Below are 22272 nucleotides of genomic sequence, written 5' to 3' on the forward strand. Positions count from 1 at the left end.
TTTTATCACTATTTTCAGAGATAGTTAAGGAAGGGCAAGTCAGTCTGTTCTTTTTCAGCAGATTTGACTTTGTGGGAACCCTTTAGACCAGCAAAGCTCGTGGCAACATTCTGCTGAAGGCACAAGTGCCTGGTACTGCTGGGATGGAAGAAAAGCAGGTTAAACATGTGCCTGGAGCTCTTTGCAGGCATGGCAAAGAGGAGAAAGCAGCTTATTTTGAATTTGGCAGCTGAGCTCTCTGTTCACTCCAGGAAACTCTAAGCAAGGGAGTGTTTGCAGAGTTTCCTCTCAGTCACCAACTGCTGGTACCAAAGAAATGAGAGCAAGGACTTGGAGGCACCTGGCCCCATGCTCTGACTTCCTTTTCATAACATTTAGGACAGTCATGACCGAATTTGTTGGAAAATGGAAGGGATATGCAGGAAAGGACTCTGTGATCGAGTTAGAAATAAACTGTAGGATATTTGTAATCTCATGTAAATAAACACACTGAAGCACACAGGCCTGAAAAGCTGGTCATGTCTGGGTTTTTGTTTTTATTTCAGCTCATTCAGACAAACAAATTGAAGCATTATCCCAGCATCCATGGGGACTTTAGCAATGACTTCAAGCAGCCCTGTGTTGTGTTCACTGGGCATCCCTCTCTGAGGTTTGGGGACGTGGTGCATTTCATGGAGTTGTGGGGAAAATCCAGCTTGAACACTGTCATCTTCACAGGTAAGTAAAATGCTGATCTCATTATCAAATTAACAGTAGGTTGTGCTCTCTGGTTAAGTGTGGCCACATCCCTGGGGCTTTACTCATTTATTCTGGGGCAGAAGTTTCTGACTTCAGCAGCAGCTTATCTAAATTAAGACCCCAGGACTGACCTTAGGGCCAAATGTAATTATTGTGCCATTTAATTCTCTGTGGCCCTGCAGAGCCAACCTTTGCCTTGCAAGAGCCCGTTCCTGCCACGTCTGAGCAAGAGCTTTGTTCTGCTCAGCAGTAAAATGCCTACAGGAAATGAAGTTTTGAATTAAAAGCAGCTGGCTGCAAGTTAAACCCAGGCAAGACCTAATTGATGCTCGTCAGGAAAGAGAAACACTTCTTTTCCATATTCCACTGGAACCACAAACCTTTCCTCCTCCCTTCTCCTGCCCTTTCATCAAAACCTCAGGCAACCAGAGAGTGTTTCTGGAGAGGTTTCTGTCGTCTCTGCTGCTTCAGAAGTGTGCCCCCCACACAGACCTGGCAGTGGGGTCTGGGCTGTTCCTCCCTTTTGGTTGAGCTTTTCCTTGGATGCTTTTTGGCTGGCAGACACCTCTGTAGCTGAAGCTGAAGGTGCAGCTCTGGCTGATGCCTTGGCAGCTGTTTTTTCCCAACGCCTCAGAAGCACAACAGGTCTTTGAAGTTCCTCCACTTCCCTCAGTCTGCTTCTAGTGCTGGCCCTGCTCAAAAATACTTCCAGGCCTTCCCTCAAACTGATGTCCAGGTGTATTTATACCTGGTGTGTCATCCAAACAGGACCCACAGTGGGAATTCTTCAGATCTGAGAAGGCAAATAATAATCCTTTAGGCTGTTGCTACTGATTTTGTGTCTAACCAGCTCTGGTGTGATGGGAGGTGTGTTATATTTAACTTATCCAGGTAAGAAAGGTGTGGATTTGGGACTTGGACAGAGTGATGGGGAGGAGAATCCTGAGTAATGGATCAAACTACTCCCACAGCAAGGGTGGGATGGAGTCCTGCTGTTAAGCTTCTTTTCCTTCTCTTTTTAGTGAATAGGAAAACTGCTGGAAAGCACAAAATGTCCTAAAGCAAAGAGGGCTGGGAAAGGGTTATTTCCTTCCTTCTAACTTCTTTAAGCAAGTCCCTTTAAGTCTTTCATAATATTGACACCAAAAAGTGTCACAATATCATGATACTGCTGAACCAATTTGGGGAGATTAAAAGTGTATAATTAGCCCTGTGCAAGGGGAGGGGAGATTTGAGGGGGCTCCTGCTGGGCACTTCAATGTAGACTCTGTTTGTGCTGAAATGTTGTGTGGTCCCACAGCTGCTGCAATGCCATCCCTCCTGACCCTGGAGGTAGTTCAGGAGACAAGCCCTAATTACTGTAATTGGTAAAATTGCAAAATAGATCTGCATTGTCTTGGAAATAGTGAATTCTGCTCTGGCTGGAACTTCCATTCCGAGTGTGCAGAGCCTTTGCTGGGGTGTGCACTTCATGAATCCCTGGGGAATCAGTGGCATTAATCATGTTCTGAGTGTGCTGCCCAGGGTGTCAGAAACTGGCCTTTAATGGCAGGAACTCTCATTCTGTGTCTTCTTGAAGGGAAGAGGCAGTTGACCTTTCTGTATTAAATCCTAATCCTCTGTGGATCGAGGCGGTCGAGCACTTCTGTCAGAGCCTGGCAGGTTGTTAAAGGCATTGGAATGTCAGTCCTAACAACCCGTGGGTGCATCAGGTCATGGTCTTGGGAGATTTTTTTCCCACTTTATACTTCAAATAAAGCACCAGTTGAGAGCTGCTTTGATAGGGTGACCTTGGAGTGCACAGCGATTCCGGGTGGTTCGTTTCCTAAATTCATCTGTCCGTGGCTTTTGTCTCTGTCTGGAGGCACATCCACTGGGCAGGATGTTCCTACTTCCTTCTGACTCTCTACTCCTAGTCCTACTTTTTCCATTTAATATTTGAAGTAGAAATTGTCCCTTTCTTCCAGTTTACCCAAATTAAACTACTTCTGCAACCTCAGTTTTAAAGACTTTTGGCTTCCCTCAAGAAAAGATGCCTCAGCTGGAACAAAACCACGTGGTTTAGTGGTGGGCTTGGCAGCTGGACCCAGTGACCTTAGAGGTTTTTTCCAACCTAAAATATTCTGTGATCTATGTCTGTAGAAATTCCCAGCAGATTAAATTCTTCTGTTCTTGGTAACTCCAGTGAAAATCTGAAGCATTGATACCCAATAAAATTACATTAATACTAAATTAATGTTAATTTATTATTTTATTATTTTTCTGGTTTAAGCTAAAATCTGTGGTTATGAAAGAACCACTGAAGCAGTTGTGAGAGCAGATGACATTTCAGCTGGTTTCTAATAATTAAGACCTTTAAACTACAGGCCATCCAGCATTGTTAACGATGACACTGCTTGTTCAGTCCACAGGAGCCAGGTAGTCTCCACCTTTCCAATCTGTGATGTAAAAAACAACTACAAGAATATGGATTAAAGCAGCAGCAGCAGGACCCCAGCTGTGAGTGAGCTGTGGTGCTGCTCTGCTGGCTCCTGTCATTGCAAACATCCCTGCTGGAGCAGTATTGAGGAGATTATTGATTAAAAATATTGAACACCACTGAGCCACAAAGAAATTCTGGAAGGAGACACGGTACAAAGAAGCTGCTTCTTGCTCTAGTCACAGCAGTGCCTTAAAAACCAACTCCCTTGGACATCTTAAACCAGCTCATGGCACATCAGTGCTGTGCAGGGGAAGGTTTTATAACTCGGTGTCAACACAGCAGTGAATCAGGAGTCTTGGGGAAAAAAACTGTGATTCTGTCAGGAAGAGTCACTGTGTGTCCTTGACAAGCACAGTTTGCCATCGGACGGGTGACTTTGGATTTGTGGTGGTTTCAGAACAGCAGTTCCTGTGGGTCACAGGAGCTGAGACCAGCTCAAGTTACGTTTTTCACATGTGAAGATTTTCCAAGTCCTGTGTTAGAATTCCCTTGTTAGAATTTCTCACTTTTCCAAGGCTCTTACATTCCTAGAGACACACTATGGGCTGGAAGCCGTTTGGGATTGCAGGATCAAAAATCCATGTCTGTGCATTATCTGAGCCTCTGACTCAGAAATACTCAATCTGAGCAGGTGCTGCCTCAAATCTCCTCAGATGGGATGGAAAAACTTCCTTCTGATAACTTTTTTAACTTACTTTTTTCTGTTTCATGTCACATCTCTAACGGAGGAGCTCGACCTGACTTAAACTTTGTTTTCCCCTTATGACTTTTAAAATGTCTTCTGATTTAACCCTAATTGATCACTGATCATTCTTCAACTAGCTACCTTCCCAGTATTCCTATTTTTAAACTTCTGCTCACTGCTATTAAATTTAACTGACACTAAATGCCATTTTTACATGGATATTTTTAGGCTTTGTTTCACTGCCACCACCACATCTGCTTTTAACTAACGTGGCTTTTTGCCCAGCACAATTTGTATTTCATGTTTGTGGATTCATGGCTTTTGGGGCATCTTGTAAGATGTCCTCGTTAATATTTCTCACTTTAATGTTCCCAGACAATTGCTTTAAATCTGGGAAAATGATCCCTTTAACAGCTCCAAACTCCTGTATCCTTGGCTGGCTCCATATTCTGCTCTCCCAGGGTAAATATCCTCCCATCACTCACTGGTGCTCAGCCAGCAGCAGATTTTTGGGAGAGCAATTAACTTGTCTTTATGTTGGATGTCCTGCTGGGTGCTGAAATTTGAAGATTTTCCCTTGCTGTCTCCAGGAGAAATCCAGCCCCGTGCTCTGCTCAGGGTGATGGAAGAACATCTGGTTAAATCCAGAGTGAAGTCTCTGAATTTCAGTCTCCTTTAAGTTCCTCCTTTCACAGCCTGAGCAGGTACCAGAGAAAAGCCTCCAGCAAGGCTTGAACTGCACTTCACCCTGCAGGGTGTCCTTTGGTTCAGGATAATCCAGCAGATAAGGCTTTCATGCATCCCTTTCCCTTTTTCCCATTCTGTCCTTATCAAGCTAATACCAGTTTGCCTTTCTCCAGCATTCCCTTTGTGTCCTCTATCCCACAATTATCAGGTAGATGGTGCTGGCATAAGCATTTCCACATCATTAGTTGGTGACCCCCAGAATCAAGAGGTTACATGTACCCTACACGGGGTCACCTGAGATCTGCATTTGTCATCCACCCCAAAAAAATTGTCTTTTTCTGTAATATTGTCAATGTTTTATTTCTCTCTGTGTGAGTAAGAGCCCATTCAGTGCATGACTTTTCCCTGGCAAACCTCTCATCTGATTTTTAAAAGTCAGTAATGAAAGGCCCTTTGCTTTTCCACCAGTCTAAACCTGGCACTTAGATTCAGAAGAAGATATATATATATATATATATATATATATATATATACACAACAATATGATCTTTATGCTGCATTTTTATCATAGTGAAAACCAGGCTGCCATTTGGGTTACCTTATGAGACCCAAAATGACACATCTTGCCTTCTTTTACAGGATCTGATTAAAAAGAAGAGGTGGTGTTTTTGTCATGATTAAATTTGCTTTAAAAATCATGCAGTAACATGTTCAAATGGAATAGTGTTGCTCTGTTGCTTGATTAAGGGAAGACTAATTGTGGGCGTAATTTTCATCAAATTAATTGAAAATAATGGGTGAGGGGAGGAGGAAGGGAAGAGAGATGTGTAACAGAATTAACATTGCTGAACAACAGCTCCTTTAATTCCTGAATGTGGAATCCAAGAGGGATTGGGCCATGTTTGTTGTTAATAAACATTCAGTGTTTCCAACATTTCTCTTTCCAGAGCCTGATTTCTCTTACCTGGATGCTCTGGCTCCGTATCAGCCCTTGGCAATGAAATGTGTTTACTGTCCCATTGACACAAGGCTCAATTTTATTCAGGTGTCTAAATTACTCAAAGAAGTCCAGGTAAGGGTTTTTCTCTTGCCTTTTCCTATGTTTCTTCACACACTTGTAATAAATAAATCAACTGTGAACAACTGATACATTAAACAAAAATCAGGACACCACCTTTTTTTTTTCCATGAGACATCACAGAGCATTGAGCTCTCCTTTGGGAAAGGTCTGGGAAAAAGGCCAGAGGGTTCTTGGAGTCTCTGCATTCCCCCCTTGACTCTTTTGGGCTTTAGTGGCCTCTCCTTGTCCATCTCACTTGTTTCTACTGAAATTTGCTTTCTGACTCATGACATAATTAAAGTAATACCCAGATTTTTTTTCTGGCTGAGTTTTTCCCTGTGTTTTGCCCTCAGCTTGTTGAACTCAGAGATACTTCACACATATTCTTCCAAACCTCCTGGATCATTTTCTCTCATTGTTCTGCCTTGTCACTGCACAACTGATAGAATTGCCACAGCCTGCTTTTGGATAAGCATCTTCTCCCATGTTTTTCCTGGTGTGTTATGCCGTCTCCAAAACACTTTGCAGAATCACTTGTCTTCTCCTTTGCCTTCCTTAAATCCTGCAGTGATCCTTGGGGCCACCAGCCTGGTTCTGCTCTGTCAACATATCTCTGACAGGTCATGAAAGCTCAAAGAGCTGCTTGTTGTGCTGATGTTTTTCACAGACCCACAGGATATGCTGAGCTGGAAGGGACCCTCAAGGATCATCAAGTCCAACCCCAAGAGTCACACCCTGTGCCCCAGAGTATCATCCAAATGCTCCTTGAGCTCTGGCAGCCTTGGTGCTGTGCCCACTGCCCTGGGGAGCCTGTTCAGTGCCCAACCACCCTCTGGGGGAAGAACCTTTCCCTGAGATCCAACCTAAACCTGCCCTGGCACAACTCCAGTCCATTCCCTTGGTCCTGTCACTGGTCCCCACAGAGCTCAGGGCCCGCCCCTCCTCTTTGCCTCCCGAGGAAGCTGTAACTGCAGTGAGGTCTCCCCTCAGTCTCCTCTTCTACAGCTGAACACACCAAGTGCCCTCCCTTGCATGTTAACACATCTCCATGACAATTTTGGGATGGCCTTCACCACTACAGCCATTTACTTCCCAGCGTAGACGACAAAGGATTTGGAAGAAAAAGCTACTCGAGCTTCTCATTTTTTTTCTCTCCTTATGGCAACTACTGATGCCAAAAGGACACGGCTCCTCCTGTTTTGCAGCCCCTGCACGTGGTGTGCCCGGAGCAGTACACGCAGCCCCCGCCCACCCAGTCGCACCGCACGGACCTGATGGTGGACTGCCAGCCCCCGGCCATGTCCTACCGCCGCGCCGAGGTGCTCACCCTGCCCTACAAGCGCCGCTACGAGAAGATCGAGATCATGCCAGACGTGAGTGGCTGCGCCGGGGGGACAGAGAGGGGGCTGCAAAGCCCAGCTGCTGCTTCGGCAGCCCCTGTAGGAATCACGGGATTGTTAAGGTTGGAAAAGACCTTTAAGAGCGTCGAGTCCGTCGGTCAACCTGCAGCACCACCACGGTCAGCACTAAGCCGTGTCCTCAAGCGCCACCACTGCCCCTTCCAAGGGCAGCCCCTTCCAATGCCTGACCACCCTTTCCATGAAGGAATTGTTCCCAGTATCCAATCTAAACCTTGCCTGGTGCAACTTGAGGCCGTTCCCTCTCATCCTGCCCCATGTTCCCTGGGAGCAGAGCCCAACTTCCCTCGGCTCCCCCCTCCTGTCAGGGAGTTGCAGAGAACCAGAAGGTCCCCCCTGAGCCTCCTTTTCTCCAGGCTGAGCCCCCCCAGCTCTCTCAGACTCTTTTGCTGCTCCAGCCCCTTCTCCAGCTCCATTCCCTTCCCTGGACAATCTCCAACCCCTCCATGTCTCTCTTGTCTGAGGGGCCCAGAACTGCCCCCAGCCCTGGAGGTGCAGCCTCACAACTACAGATGTTTGTTCTGAAGATATTTGCAGCCTTTGACTAAAGGAATCTTGTGGCTGGGGTTTACTGGTGACTGTGATCTTGTAAAGCACGTTCTGTCAAATGCAGGGCTAAGAAAAAAGCATTTTTGAGAGAGAATTTCAGTGTGTCAGCTAATGGGAATTGAAAACTGGCTGGCTGAGAGAGATGGGGCTCTTAAGCCTGGAAAAGGGACCTTGGAGCCCCTTCCAGTGCCTAAAGGTGCTCCAGGAGAGCTGGGGAGGGACTTAGGACAAGGGATGGAGGGACAGGACAGGAATGGCTTCTCGCTGCCACAGGGCAAGGTTATTTGGGATATTGGGAAGGAATTGTTGGCTGGGAGGGGGAGGAGGCCCTGGCACAGCTTGCCCAGAGAAGCTGTGGCTGCCCCTGGATCCCTGGAAGTGTTCCAGGCCCGGTTGGACAGGGCTTGGAGCAAGCTGGGATAGTGGAAGGTGACCCTGCCCATGGCAGGCAGTGGGATGGGATGATCTTTAAAGTCCCTTCCAACCCAAACCATTCTGGGATTCTGTGATAGTGGGCAAGCAAAAATATGTTCAGGTGAATTGTCCTTTGCAAGGATATCACATCTCACAATTCAAAGGGTGATCACTGCAAGCCACAGGTGAGGCAACCGGTCACCTCCAGTTTAAATATGGGTGTGAATTAGTTTGAATTAGTGCCCCAGAGTCATGGAAAGGATCCCAGGAATCTGGGACTTGGTAGTCAGGAGGTGTCTTTCTCCTTCCTTGCAAATACCCTTCCCTGTGAGGAGCAGTGTTCAGCCATATGTTAAAGAAGCAGTGAAAAGGCTCATTTGTATTTCAACAATTTCAACAAATGGTTAATTCCTACAGGCTGCAGAAGTCCAGCAGGTTAATGGATTGCTTGTAGGCATCTAAAATGTGGATTACTTATCCCCACAACATCTATTAATGATTCATTAACCCCATAAATCAAATCCAAATGTACCCATCTCACAAAGGCTGACCCACATTCCGACAGACACGAGCTTAAAATATTTTTTTGACAATCCAATCAGCACAAATGTGTCCTTGGATCAAAGGTGACAGTGGCTTTTTGCAAGCAGGTTTGGAAACTCGAATAGTGAGTCTGCTTTTCCTCAGAGAGCAGAGGGAGGAGGGACTCTTAGTTGAGCTAAATATGAAGTACAGAACTGGGACTCTGGTGACAAATCCCTCAGCCAGCCCCCGACCCCCATTCCCACCATTTCACACCCGTTCTGCTGGGAGCCTGCCCAGCCCACTGCTTGGAGACAAGGAGGGGGGGTTAATTGGCAAATATGCTTGGATGCAGCTCCATCATGGCCTGGATATTTAATTGTTTGGGAAATTTGCATCTTTATTGGATCCTATGAAACCTAAGCCAGCACGACCAAAACAAATCCTCAATCCAGCAGCCGGTGGCTCAGCTCTTATTTAGATTTCACTGAAGCTTTGGGTTTTCCCCTGAGCTGTGAGAGTGAAAATGAGCCCTTGTGAGCCTGTCCCTTGTGTCATACCTCTGAAGGGGGTGGATACCAGCTCTTCCTGCACTTCCCAAAACTGCTGGGAGAGGGGATGCTCTGTAGGGAATGTGGTAGTCACCAACCTGGGAAAAGAAGCACAAAGGAAATGAGGGCTGGTTTCTGTTGCTTTCACTTTGTCTTGGAGAGTTTGAGCAGAAACCTGCACAGGCAGGAATATTCCCAGAAACTGCCTTTTTTGTTTTACCCTAACAACCTAATTTCCAAGCAATCTGTGCTCAGGAAGAAGAAACAGCTCCTGTAATTTTCCATGTCCAGGTGTTCTCCAGGCTGAGTGTTCAGCCCAGAGAAGAGAAAGCTCTGGAATGACCTTATTGTGGCCTTTCAGTACTTCAGGGGGGCCTGTAGGAGAGCTTGGGAGGGACTTGGGACAAGGGATGGAGGACAGGACACAGGGAATGGCTTCCCACTGCCAGGGGGCAGGGAGAGATGGGAGATTGGGAAGGGATTCCTGGCTGGGAGGGTGGGAAGGCCCTGGCACAGGTTGCCCAGAGAAGCTGTGGCTGCCCCTGGATCCCTGGAAGTGTCCAAGGCCAGGTTGGATGGATCTTGGAGCAACCTGGAATAGTGGAAGGTGTCCCTGCCCAGGGCAGGAGATTGGAACAAGATGAGTTTTAAGGTTCCTTCCCACCCAAACCCTTCCATCATTTTCCCTGGTTCCAAAGCTACACTGAACAACATGTTGCAAAAACTCCTTGGTCTGTAATGATGCTCCTGAAAAGACCCTCCTGAGAGCAAGACTGGGGCCATTCCCCAGCTCCAGGATTTACAAATCACCCTCAAAGAGGGATCTTGTTGGTTCTTTTTCAGGGATCTACCTGGTCATGGCAAAACCTCAGTGTAATCTCCCTTTCTACTGAGTGGGGTGTGCAAGACAGGATTGCAGATAGGACATGAGGCTCCCTGGTGGGGAGTATTTGTTGCTTAATGTCCCCTTTTCAGTAGTTTTATCCAGGAAGACTCTTTAGGGTTCCTAAACATACGGGAATTTCTACACTACAAGGAAAGGGCATTTGTTTCATTCAGGCTGCCACCAGCCCTGGGGTTCAGGGAAGGCTCAAGTGGCAACTGAAAAGGGTATTTTATAGCTCCCAGTGAACCTTGCAGTGGCTTGTTATTTGTCAAAACCATGTCAGCTCAACGTGGAATTATGAAATCCGCCCTGGAAAAACAAGTCATTGGTAGATCTGCTCCAGGGCAAGGATTTGTGTTTATTTACACTCATAAAAGAAAGGCTGTTGCAGTGAAGTCCTGATCAGAGCCCTCTCCTGAATCCACAGCCCCTTCCCAGCGGGGATGTGCTCCAACTTCTGTCTGGATTCTTCCAGTTTCTGGAAACCAAAGAATTGGCTCAGAGTGGCTTCAAGTCAGTTCAGACTGAGGGTTTGGTGGTGTGAAATTCCCTTTGCAAAACTGTTGCAGTGATTCAGATTCTGGCCTGTCAGACTAATGTAAATTTACTTTTACTGCTGGAGCTTGTCTACATTTCAATCACTTCACCGAGGAGCAAAGGCAGGTCAAGCAGGGCTGTTGTATGATAATGAGATTTACACTCACAGCAGCCTTTGTTTGGAGAGAGGTTTTAACAGTCCCAAGGCATCAGGCTGGAATGGCTCTCAGAGGGATTGTGGAAACCTTTACACTTGAACTAATTTGTTCTTCCCAGCATCTGCCTTTCACTTTAAAAAATAATAATAATAAAAAGAAAAAAAAAAGAAAAGACTGCTTCCTGGAAATTGGTTAGGCATTGTCTATTCACGGCACAACGATGGGAAAATGGAAAACACCTTCTGGAGCAAAAAGATAAAATTAAACAGTAGTGTTTGAGCAAATAATGTGCCTGCAGTTTAATTACAGCTGAACAATGGTGCGGATCACTTGGTGTGGCAGCAGACACTTCACCGAGGGCTCTGTGTTTTTAAAATACTCTATTTGCAAGTTCTTCAGGACACAGCCCAGTATGGGAGGCTGTGAATGTGCAAGGCACAGCCTGGCATGGAGGGAAACTGCAGAGGGAATTAGGGAAGCAGCACTCGGCTCTGTTAGAGTTATGGAGCTTTCACTCCACCCTCCCCATTCCCTTGTCTTGACTTCTCTTTTTATGCTTTTATCTTACTTCTCCAATGTCCTTCGGGTTTCAGGGACTGAGGAGTTTTAATTTATGACTTTCTTCTGACCCTCAGCTTATTTTGGTGACCCCAAAATAAGGGAGTCACCAATATTGCCAATAATCGCTGACATTGTCCAATCTCCCGACCTCTCTGTTCCTTTCCCCCTGACTATTCCCCCTGGTGTCCCTGTGCCACAATCTCACACAAAGTAAATTAAACACAACCTGCCTGTTTGCTGCTCATCCCTCCCTGCAGCCCCAAGCTCACTGAATCCACTGTAAAATTGTCTGGGTCTCTCCTTTTTTCTAGCAGTTCAACCTCTCCTTTTGACATTCCACCACAACTGACCTCTCCTTTTAACATTCCACCACAACTGCTCTTGTCCCAGCTTTTACCAACCTTTTCCTGGACAAAGGCAGACCCCAGAGCAGTCTGTTGTCCTCCTGATTTACATCATTGGTGTTCAGAGCAATCAGCCCTCATTTTCTTCCTCAAATTGTCTCCCACCTCATTCCCATGTCTCTTCTCTCCTGGCCATTCAGCCTTGGGGAATTCTGCTCCTTCCTCCCCTCTTTTGTGGGCTTGGAATGTGTTATCCTTCATTTCCTTTGCCCTTTTTTTTTTTGCTGTACCATTTCTCTGGTTGCTCTTATCCACAGATTGTCCTGTTTAGTTAGATGAAACTGGGATCTGCTTTCCTGCTCCCAGCCTGCCTTTGCCTGCCTACATTAATGTCTGGATTTGTTTTTCCTTTCATTTTTGATGGCTGGCTTTAAAATAACACTCCTTTCTAGCCAGGCAGTCACCTCTCTCTTCCCAACCAGCTTCAACAACAACATCACATCCTGACTTGACATTCTGACCCATAAACTGGTTACTGTATTTTGAATATTTTGATTTATGCCATTTTTATATCTTTCAAATGACTCATCTTTTGCATCTGCAAGCTGCCTGCCTTTACTTTGAAGATATTTCATGTCCTTGCTTCCCCTACCTGTCATTTTTCATTCCAGTCTGAGGCTGTTTTCTGCCTCTGCTGGTTCTGTTTTCCACTATCCCCTTGTAAGTTCTTCAAACAACTGTTCCCTGCTCCCGAGCTACTGGGGAAGAGCTTCATTAAACAGCCATAAATCTGCTTCATTACACTTCTTAAATACCTCCTTCAACTGTCTTTTGGCACAGGCTTGGCAAAAAGCCACAGTGGTAGTCCTGAGTCTACTGCTTGGACTCCCAACTGGGATTATTCCCTGTTGGTTGCTCAGTACTGGTTTGGTTTCCAGGCTCTGGGGACAAAGTTCCTCGTGCTGATCCAGAGCCCTGGTCCATTAGCTGCACATGGAACATTTACATGGAAAAGAAGAGGTTTGTTTCCTTGCTCAAAACTGCAGATTACCCCTTCTGCCTTTTATTTCTCCACTGGATATCAGCTCTGGGGAAGCCCAAAGTTAAGATTTGCAAGCAGTAATAGCCAAACCCTTGGCTATTTATGGCACGATTCTTCATCCACTGAAGTTAATGAGACTTCAAAATCTGCTCCACAGAGAATTTTGGGAGATCCACAGCAACTGGCAGATCCATTAAGTTGGGCTTTGTTTAACAACTGAATTATCCCACTAAAACCACTTGGATTGTGTAAAATGTGAGGCTGAAACCCCAACAAGATGTGACTCAGATCGCCCACTGATGATCAGACAGATGCCCTTAGTTCTGGGATGCTCTTCTCTGTTGGAAAAGCCTTTCTTCCTTTAAGTCTCATTAGCAAGATTCCCCAGCTCCCATCCTGCCTGCAGCGTGTTCCATATGCTTGCTGGTCAGGAAGCCACAGGAATATTTAAATCTCCAGCCCTTTCCCCTTGGCTCCATGTGTTTGACCACACGTCTTTTGTTCCCCCTGCAGGATCTGATACTTGCAGAATTCCTGCACTCAGACCCGGATTTAGCAGGGGGGGGTATAAAGAAAGCCAGGGCTGGATCTGTTGGATTCTCCTGCCCACACTAAAATCTCTTCTGTCTGGTTACAAGGGGCTGGACAACAGAGCTCCTGGTTCTTAAAAAGTGAAAGCATAAGAGGAGGCAGGGAGGTAGGAGATGAGGTAAATTGTCTTCCCCTCCTCACATCACCACCCAAATTTAACTGACAGGATGAAGACCATGGTTTTTCTTTTTGTTTTACAAAACTGACTCTACAGATCCTCCCTGCTTGTGAAAGGGCTGCTGCACTGCATTTGAACAGGTGGAATATTTGGGCAATCTTTTCCAATCAGAGATACAGTGGGAAGATGCTTTTCTGCCTCCAGAAACTGGATCTGGTGTGTGTGAGGAGCAAGGGGAGCGGAGGGATGGAGGTAAAGCAGGTTTTTCTCTTTTTAGGTTTTGTTGAGGACTAGCTTTTATAAAACCCTCTATGAATAAACTCTGATCTCCAGGGCTTGGTGGGCTATATCTGAAGTCAGGCTTTTCCTGAAATCAGGATCTTAAAATCCTTGGGTTTCTCTAATAATTGGGAGAGGATATTTTTCTGTCTCATCCAACTTCCATCCTGTTTAGGGCCTGGGATGTGGGTAAGAATCTCTTCAAATCTGGCAAGCCCTCAGGTTGTGAGCCACCATTCCCACCTGGAAATGGAAGTGCCCTCAGGGATTACCTGGCCAGAACCCAGCTGCACTTACTAATAGTCTTTATAATGTGCCTCAAAAAATGTAAAACTCTGGCTCCAAATTACAGAGACTTTTGCCCCTGCTGTTCCCACTCGATGCTGTTCAGACCCCCACTGTCTCTGATGGCCAGAAACCTCCTCATTTCCAGCCCACACATACTCGCTGCTGGCCTGCACACATTTATTCTTAACACCATGTTTTAGCATAAATACATTTCCCCTTTTGTTGGTATTTTCCCTGTGGTGTTCATTTAGAATAATCAAATTCTCCCTTTGGGCTTTCTTTTTGCCAAGACATTTAGTTCCCTCTTACCAGGCAGCTTCTCCTGCCCCAGTCTACCCTTCAGAATATCTTACTTGAGCTGAAATTACCCACAATTTCCAGGTAGTTCAGATGGGATCTTGCTGGGCTCAATATAATAGTGATGGCTCATCTCTGCAAGAATTACCTGATATTTTCTGAGGTTTAATTTGGCTTTTCCACGGTTTAATTTGGCTGTGTCACTCCCAGTTCTTATGGGATGGACTAATAAACCTGGACCCCTCACCTCTGTCCTTTCCAGCAGCTGAAATTCTCTGTATCAGCCCAGTCTCTGGCCTGGCATTTCATGCTGTTGAATTTCAGCTTGTTTTTCTCACTCCAGTTCTTCAACTCATCTGTTGAAGGTGCCTCTACCAGCTCCAGTGGGACCTTCTGAACACTCTCCTCGACCTCTGCTGAGGTCATTAATAAAAACTGGGAATAGCCTCAAGACTGGGCACTGCACAAGCTGAACAAAACTGATCCCTGCCCAAGGAATGTATCACAACTTCCTTTTTTGCCTTATTTTTCCTGAGGATTTGCAGGGTGTTGAGTCCAAACTGGGGTCTGTCCTGCCCAGTGGTGTCACAGCTCTGTTTCATGGCTTTGGTTTCTCTGGTTTGACCCAGAGCAGCAGCTCTGGCTCCCACCTCTAATGCAGAGATCACACATTTGTGCAGTTTGCAAACCTGGGAAAAAAGCACATTAAGTGTTGATGTAAAGACCCAGCTGGGTCCCTCTCTGAATACACGTGCTGTAATCTGATGGACACATCGGTGATTTCAGATCCTGAAAGTTGAGGGGGTTTTAATTCCTGGTGAACTTTGCTGTGCTCCCTCTTTGTTCTGGTCCTGGAGGGTGAAGATCCAGCTCACCCCACTCAGCTCAAACTTTGCCTCTCCCTGCTGGGTCAGGCTTCCTGCACCTTCCCCAGAGGTGAAGTTTGGAGAGGTGTCCCCAAAATCTAGGAAGAAATCACTGCAACTTGGCCATTAAAATACTGGTTGTCTGTCCCTGGGAAAATCCCTCACATGTGCTAAAATTCTGGTCTTCCCCTGATTTTATTCACTGATTTTTCAGCCTCAGTTTTATTTTCTACTGTAAGAGTTTCAGGTCCATCCCCAGCCCTTGTTCAGCCCCTCATTGCCAACAGGAGGATTTTTGGCTGATGACTGAAGACAGCTTGCAAACTTAAACCTGTCCCTGTTGAAGGCCTTAGTAGAGACTTAGGAGTGGCCTAACCCGTGTTCTTCTTTCTCAACAACTGTAGTTTGGCCAACAATGGTGTTTGGGCTCACATGGTGTGTGTCAAATCCCATTTTGTTGAGGAAAACACAATCCCTCCAGCAAAGATTCAACAGTAAAAATGCCTTTACTCTGGTTTAGCATGGGTGGACGAGCTAAAAAATGAAACAGTGCACACACAAGTTTGTCTTAAGGCAGTCCAAGTGCTCATCCATAGGCAGGGGACTGATTAATGTGCTGTTAGTTCTCAGTGTCCCTGCTTTTGTGCCTTTCCTGGTGCCAGCATGTGACACCAGGCTCGTGATAATGACTGCAAGGAAGACTCATTTATTGCTGCGTGGTGGGGGGCTTTTCAATCTCACACACAAAGGCAGAACGAGATCCAGCAGCTGCAAGTTGGACAAATTCAACCCTGAAATAAGCCACGGTTTCCTGGCTGCAAAAGGGGGAATTAAAGTTTGAAACAGCTTGTGAGGGGAGACGTGGAGTGGCTGTAGCTTGGAGTGCAGGCAAGACTTGCTGTCCCTGTGAAAAGGGTTCCTTTAATGCAGCATTTTGGGAAGAGTTCTGTGATTTCTGTGTGCAGGAGGTCAGCTGAAAGGAGTGCAGAAAGGAGTGCAGCAGAGCTGTCTGGCCTTGGAGGGTGAATTACTGGATGTGATTAAATGACCCTTTTGGTTTGGGTCAGTGAGTTTCTATAATAAAAGGATTGGCTGGCACACGGAGAGGGCTGTGGGCTGCAGCAGCATCTTGGAGGAAATAAAAACCAGTGTCTGTCTCACTGGCTTTCTGATGTTAATAATTTAAGTGTTGCTGTTTAGCAACTGCGTGGTTAAAACCTGCACAGACGTTCATATCCAGATATTTCAGTGGCAGCAGACTTCGATTCTGAGCAGCTCCCTGTTTTTTAAAGATCTTTCCCTTCACAGTGTTTGTCACTTTGCTCTTCATTAGATCCCACTTTGTATCGATCTCCCTCTGGGATGTGGTGGGAATGGGAAGTGCCTTCGACCACAGCCAAGTGCAGAACACACACTGCTGCAAGTGTTGCTATTTTTAGGTCCCAGGAGAAATCTGAAGCAATGATTATCATTATATTTTCATTCTCTCAGCCTTCAACAACAAACTGTGAAGGCTGTACTAAAATGGCCTGCTTTAAACGTTGTGAAGAGTCCCAGAGTGACAGCAATCCCTGAAATTTGGATTTCTAAGGTTCACCAGGTCTGAATATGTACAAAATTGAGGGATTTTTAATGCAGCCTGCGTTTTTTCCAACACACCAACTGGGTTATTGCAAGGAGGTGCTCTCAAAACGTTCCTGCAGCCTTAAATAGTGGTGGGTGAGATTTTCAGAAGTCATTAAAAGTAGCTGAGCTTTGCCACAACGAAAGCCAACAGGAAAACCTTCTCAGTGCTCTGATAGCAAAAGGATCAGACCAGAAGTGGGGTGTTCTGAAGTCAAGTTCAGTTGGTTCTGTATCCACAAGGATTAGAGGTTTGCAGTGACTGAGTGATCACCTGCATGGTTGGAATTTGCAGCAGACCAGGGAGCTCAGCAGCGTTTTGGTACCTGAAGAGCCAGGTCTGGGACGTTGCCACTGGATCCAAAGGTGTAGCCAAGACTAAATTTTATGTCTTTCAGGGAAGAATTGTGTAAAAGGCAGTGGAAGGGTTTTTGTGCAGCATTGTAAGGAATAATTTCAAAGTAATCAACAGAGCCATTGGGTTTTTAAGGACAAATCCTTTGCTTCCAGGTATTCAGCAGTCAGGAACTGAAGGAAACTCTCTTTGGTTTTTCATTGCCCATCCACGTAACAAACATAATAAATGATGCTGAGTTAGATCATTAACTTCACCAATTAAAATTATTAATGAAGTTGCCTTTTTAAACAAGGATTCTCTTTATTTTTTTCTGGTTTCTGAGACCAGCCCTGGTCACTGAAAACCTCTGATCCCACTATGAAATCCATAGTTTTAGGAGCTGGAAGGAGAGCTGGGCAGGTAAGAGGAGCCCTCTGTCACTGTATCAGTGGGTTTGTGTTCACAGTTCACTAGTCCATGTTTAAAAACACCTTGCTGCCAGTTTAAATCACAGCTGGGCTCAGGCACATTCTGAGCTTCTCACCTGCTGACCAAAATCTCCTTTTGCTCCAGCTTGCAGATTCCCTCGTGCCCTTGGAGATCAAGCCTGGCATTTCCTTGGCAACAGTCTCTGCTGTGCTGCACACCAAGGACAACAAGCACGTGCTGCAGGTACAGGACAGTGGGAAAGGGGGAAAAATATCCTTACCTGGCTCTCCTGCCATCTGGGATCTCAGCTGTCCTCATGAGGAGCTCCTTCCCCACCGGAGCAGATCCTTGTCCGAGGCTGTGCCAGTGAGGAATTACACGTGGAGTGGGGAGTGGGATGCAAATAAATCTCTCTGCCCTCTTTTCCTTGGCCATGTGCCTGGCTGAGATAAAAGGGGAAGTGAGATTATTCCTGAAGGGAGGCTACAAATCATCCTGCTCTCTTCCATAACCAGGAGCAGCATCAGTCAGTCTCCTGTGGACTCTGAGCTGAGGGTCAGAGGAGAGAGATGACCTGGAACATCAGACCTGGGAAGGGACTGTGCCTTCAGTTGTCCTGTTCCCCAGGAGGCAGGTTGTACATCCTTGTACAACGTGTTACATCCCTTCCTGCCACCTCCCTCAGGCTGGCAGTGGAATTCCTGGCATTAGTGCTCCTCAGGAGGAGGTGATGTCCTGATCCCCTTTCTCCTTGGATACACGAGCCTGCAGGGACTCAGTGAAGAGCCCTTCTCCTCCTGGGCCCAGCATGCTTGGGAAGAGGGCCCAGGATGGAATTGTCTTTAATGCAGGGACAGAGAGCTGGGTTCAGGATTTGTGTCAGTGCACAGCAGACAGACTGTCCTTCTCTTTCCAAGTCTGTTCCCTAGAAACACCGAGCAGCGCTGGGAAAATGGAATTGTTGCAGTGGAATTGGTCTGAGCCTGCTTTGTCCTTTGTGTTGTTCATTTACTCAGATTCCTTCTGCCAAATAAACTTAGACCTGGCCTTAAAATGCCAGAGCCCTCATAAATGGCTGGAGCTGAGCCAGCCCAGTGGTACCTGTCAGGACTGGCTGAGCCTGGGAGCTCTGGAGTTAGGCAGAGCCCCTGTGTAGGCAAGCCCCAAAACTCAGTTTATGATCCCAGCATCATCTGAGTGATTAATTCCCAAATGACATGATCCAAGCACACAGTCCCACCAGCCAACAGGGAAATGGTGGGATTGGTGAAGTGACTCCAGTCACTGCAGCAGCTGCCACCCCCTCCCTGTCTGTCCAACTTCTTCCTGAAGACTCATTTTCCAAGGCCAGCATTCTCTTGACATCCCTTTTTTCTCCTTCCCTGAGTATTTCTCTGAACTTGCCCATTTCTCAACCTGTTGCATCCTTCAGAGTGTGATTTTTTTTTTTCCCCTGTGCACCTTCTCATCCATCAGCTCCCTCCAAAGCCTCCCCAACCTCCTGCCAGCAAGAAGAGGAAGCGAGTGAGTGATGATGTGCCGGAGTGTAAAGCTCTGAAGTCGTTGCTGAGCGGCTCCATTCCTGTGGACCAGTTTGTGCAGACTCTGGAAAAGGTGAGGATTGTTGGTGGCAAGGGAGGATCCAGCAGATTTCTGTTAATCTCAGATGTGCTGCTTTGGTGGCAGAGAGGGGGGAAATAATTCTAGTGTAGCTTGCAGTGGAGAAGGGCTGGGTTAGCAAAGTATTCCATGGAAAGTGCCTGGAGGGAATAGTCCCCCGTGGAGTCGTGTCCTGATTATAGAGGTTTCATGTCAGTCATTCCCTCCTGCTTTCCCATGGAAGCAGAGCTTTTGGGTCACTCTGGGTGGGTGAATTTCCCCACGTAACTTTTTGGATTCAGCAGCTGATTTCCAGTAAACTTCAACAGTGGGGAGGAATTCTCAAAAGCATTTACATTTCCACAAGTTCTGTGAGAGGGAGGTGACCAAGTGAAGAAGAGATCCTGGGAATGTCTCCACTGGTGGAGCAGCTTTCTGGGGAGCTGCAGGATGGGGGATTTAGTGGCTGAGCTTACAGGCAGTTGGTTGCTGCTCTGAGGAGCCTTGTCCTTGTCTGAATGACTTCTGGGAGAAAAATAGCAGGAAAAAGGGCAGGACTGTGGCCTTCCTGTACCTGAAGGGGCTACAAGAAAAATGGAGAGGGACTTTGGACGAGGGATGGAGGGACAGGACAAGGGGGAATGGATCACACTGACAGAGGACAGGGATAGATGGGATATTGGGAAGAAATTCTTCCCTGTGAGGGTGGTGAGGGGTTGGAATAGAATTCCCAGAGAAGCTGTGGCTGCCCCATCCCTGGGAGTGTCCAAGGCCAGGTTGGACGGGGCTTGGAGCAACCTGGGCTAGTGGAAGGTCGGGGTTGGAACTGGCTGAGCTTTAAGCTCCCTTCCAACCCAGACCATTCCATGATCCCATGAAATTCATCCTCTCCCCTGTGCCCTGGGTTTTCATCTCTCCCTGTTTTCCTGAGCTGTGGTAACATCCCTCTCTTCCCCCCTCCCCACCCCAGCACGGGTTCAGCGACGTGAAGGTGGAGGACACGGCCAAGGGCCACATTGTCCTGCTGCAGGAGGCCGAGACCCTCATCCAGCTCGAGGAGGACTCCACACACATCATCTGTGACAATGATGAGCCTCTGAGGGTCAAACTGAGAGACCTGGTCCTCAAATTCCTGCAGAAGTTTTAGCTCCTGGACATCCCACTGCTCCTGCAAGGAGAGAGCCCAGAGCGGGGAGACTCAGAGCTCTCTGGTGAGAGATTGGATTTGGGGATTCAAAGAGAACAAGAAACCACCTTCCCCTTCATGGAGAAGCAAGGAAGTATTTTTAATATTTGCCTATTTTTTAAATCTTATTTTCAAGCTGTTTTGGAATACTTTGGAGGAGATCCCTGTTGTGTAAAATTGGGAGTTGGAATATTCCAGGAGCCACGAACTGCAGAGTGAATTAACTCCAGTGCGTGTGAACAGCACCAGGGTAAACTGCTGCTCCTCTGTGTGACCCTCAGCAGTGTCTGCCCCCGTCCTTCCCCTGACAAAACTCTGTAGGAATATGGAAACAATGGCCTGAGAGATTTGTTTTTCCTCCCACTGTTTCTTCCCAGTCACCAGATCCAGTTTTTCCTGTCCTCCATCCACATTGGACACGTGTACTGCACTGGCACGAGGAGGATCAGAAAGCTGGTGAGGCAAAGATTGTAGAAATAAAAGCAGAAAAGGGGGGTCTGATGGACATGTGGAATATGGGAAGGGCCTGGCCATTCCCTGCACAAGCAGAGGGATGTTGGAAAAGCTTTATCCTTTAGGAATTCCAGGTGTTTGTTGATGCTGCAGCTTCACCTCTTATAACCACATCTGTCCACGGAGCTCCAAGCTCTTCACTGAGCCAAACTAAAGCTGGTTCCTGCTGGTTTCCTCCATCATCAGGGGAGGAAATACCTCAGGAAGACACTTAGGGGAGTCCATAAAGTGGTTACATTCCTAGTGCTCATAAAAAACCTTGGAGATTTAAGTGCCTCTTGTTTCTACCTTCCAAAAAACTGTCCTTCCAGCCCCCACATCCCAAATCCTGGGTGGAACACTGAGTCATTCACACAAAGCCACCTGTACTGCAGACCTGGGGAGGGTTTTCCCTCCCCAAATCACATATTTTGGGGGCCTAAACTTAGTCAATAGTTTTGCTTTCACAGGCGACCGATTTCTGGGATTTACGGCTGTTTGGTTTTTATTGGGTTGTTTTGTATTTATTTGGTGTCAAAAAAATAAAAAGCATTAGTGAGACTGCCAAGGGGGAAGCACATCCCAGGGTTTGTAAAAGCATCTCCATGCCCATTCCACATCCACTGTGTCCTGTGAAACACAACTGCTCCTTCAGTCGATGGCTTTGGGGTGGTTGGGGCAGGGCAAGAACAGCCCTGCAATAAAACCCTTTTGCCACTGGAATTCCCACATCCCATTAAGGATTTCTGGTGGACTGGATGCACAGATCCCAGCATCCACACCTTCACTTTGTGTGTGAGAAACAGGATCATGAATGGGATAAAACACTTGTTGCAGTAACATGAATCCTCCTGAGGGTTTTGCAGCATTTGCAGCAGCTCAGCTTCTTCACTGTCACTTAAAGATGGAATAAAAGAATTGGGAATATTTCACCTGGTGATTAAATCTCCAAAGGGATTATTCCCAACCCACAGAGGCCATGGGATAAATTCATCTTTCTGCCTTTTACCTCCAGTGTTGATCCCACTGCCCCAGAGCCTTTGTTTTCATAGAATCATGGAATGATTTGGGTTGGAAGGGACATTAAAGCTCGTCCCGTTCCACTCCCTGCCATGGGTGGGGAACCTTCCACTATCCCAGGTTGCCATGGTCTTCACGGCTTTCCCAAGGCTTTCCCACCTTCCTGAGAAGGAAAAAGTAAAAATGAGAAGATTTTTTTTTACATTTTTCTTCTTGTCCTTTTGAGCAGGGAAACTTCTTGCTGTTCCATCAGCCCAGCACGTGAAAGTGGATTGTTTTGTTCTGAACAGGAGGGTCGTGCCTGCTGGAAAAATAAACATCCTGGGGAGGGGGGAATCCTTAATGGAAAATCAGGATTACAGCAGCAAAAGGAAGGGCTTGTTCCTTCTGCACAGAGGAAGGGAAAGCAGCAGCATTTCTTCGTGCTGGGTCAGTCCTGCAGAGTAACCATGGCAGCCCAGGCAGGGGGAGGAGTGGGGATGGGTTTATCCAGAGATGCTCAGTTTACTGGGA

At 46.7% G+C, this 22272-nt stretch overlaps 1 protein-coding gene across 3 annotated transcripts in view; it reads left to right on the forward strand.

Moving 5' to 3' along the window:
• Positions 1 to 21669, forward strand: part of INTS9 (integrator complex subunit 9) — a 62566-nt gene extending 40897 nt beyond the window's left edge. For 2 of the 3 annotated variants that reach the window (XM_027733476.2, XM_039383386.1), the window contains 6 exons: positions 546 to 717; positions 5540 to 5664; positions 6858 to 7025; positions 17607 to 17705; positions 18939 to 19076; positions 20032 to 21669. In XM_027733476.2, coding sequence (XP_027589277.1) covers positions 546 to 717; positions 5540 to 5664; positions 6858 to 7025; positions 17607 to 17705; positions 18939 to 19076; positions 20032 to 20208 — 879 coding nt within the window. In that variant the 3' untranslated portion in view covers positions 20209 to 21669. Of the gene's footprint in view, positions 1 to 545; positions 718 to 5539; positions 5665 to 6833; positions 7026 to 17606; positions 17706 to 18938; positions 19077 to 20031 lie in introns of all 3 variants that reach the window. The other variant, XM_039383385.1, reaches the window with a different exon arrangement.
• Positions 21670 to 22272: the final 603 nt, after the last annotated feature.

Source organism: Pipra filicauda, unplaced genomic scaffold (genome assembly GCF_003945595.2).
Source record: "Pipra filicauda isolate LSUMZ 115617 unplaced genomic scaffold, ASM394559v2 scaffold307_size998922_pilon, whole genome shotgun sequence".
Taxonomy (NCBI): Eukaryota; Metazoa; Chordata; class Aves; order Passeriformes; family Pipridae; genus Pipra; species Pipra filicauda.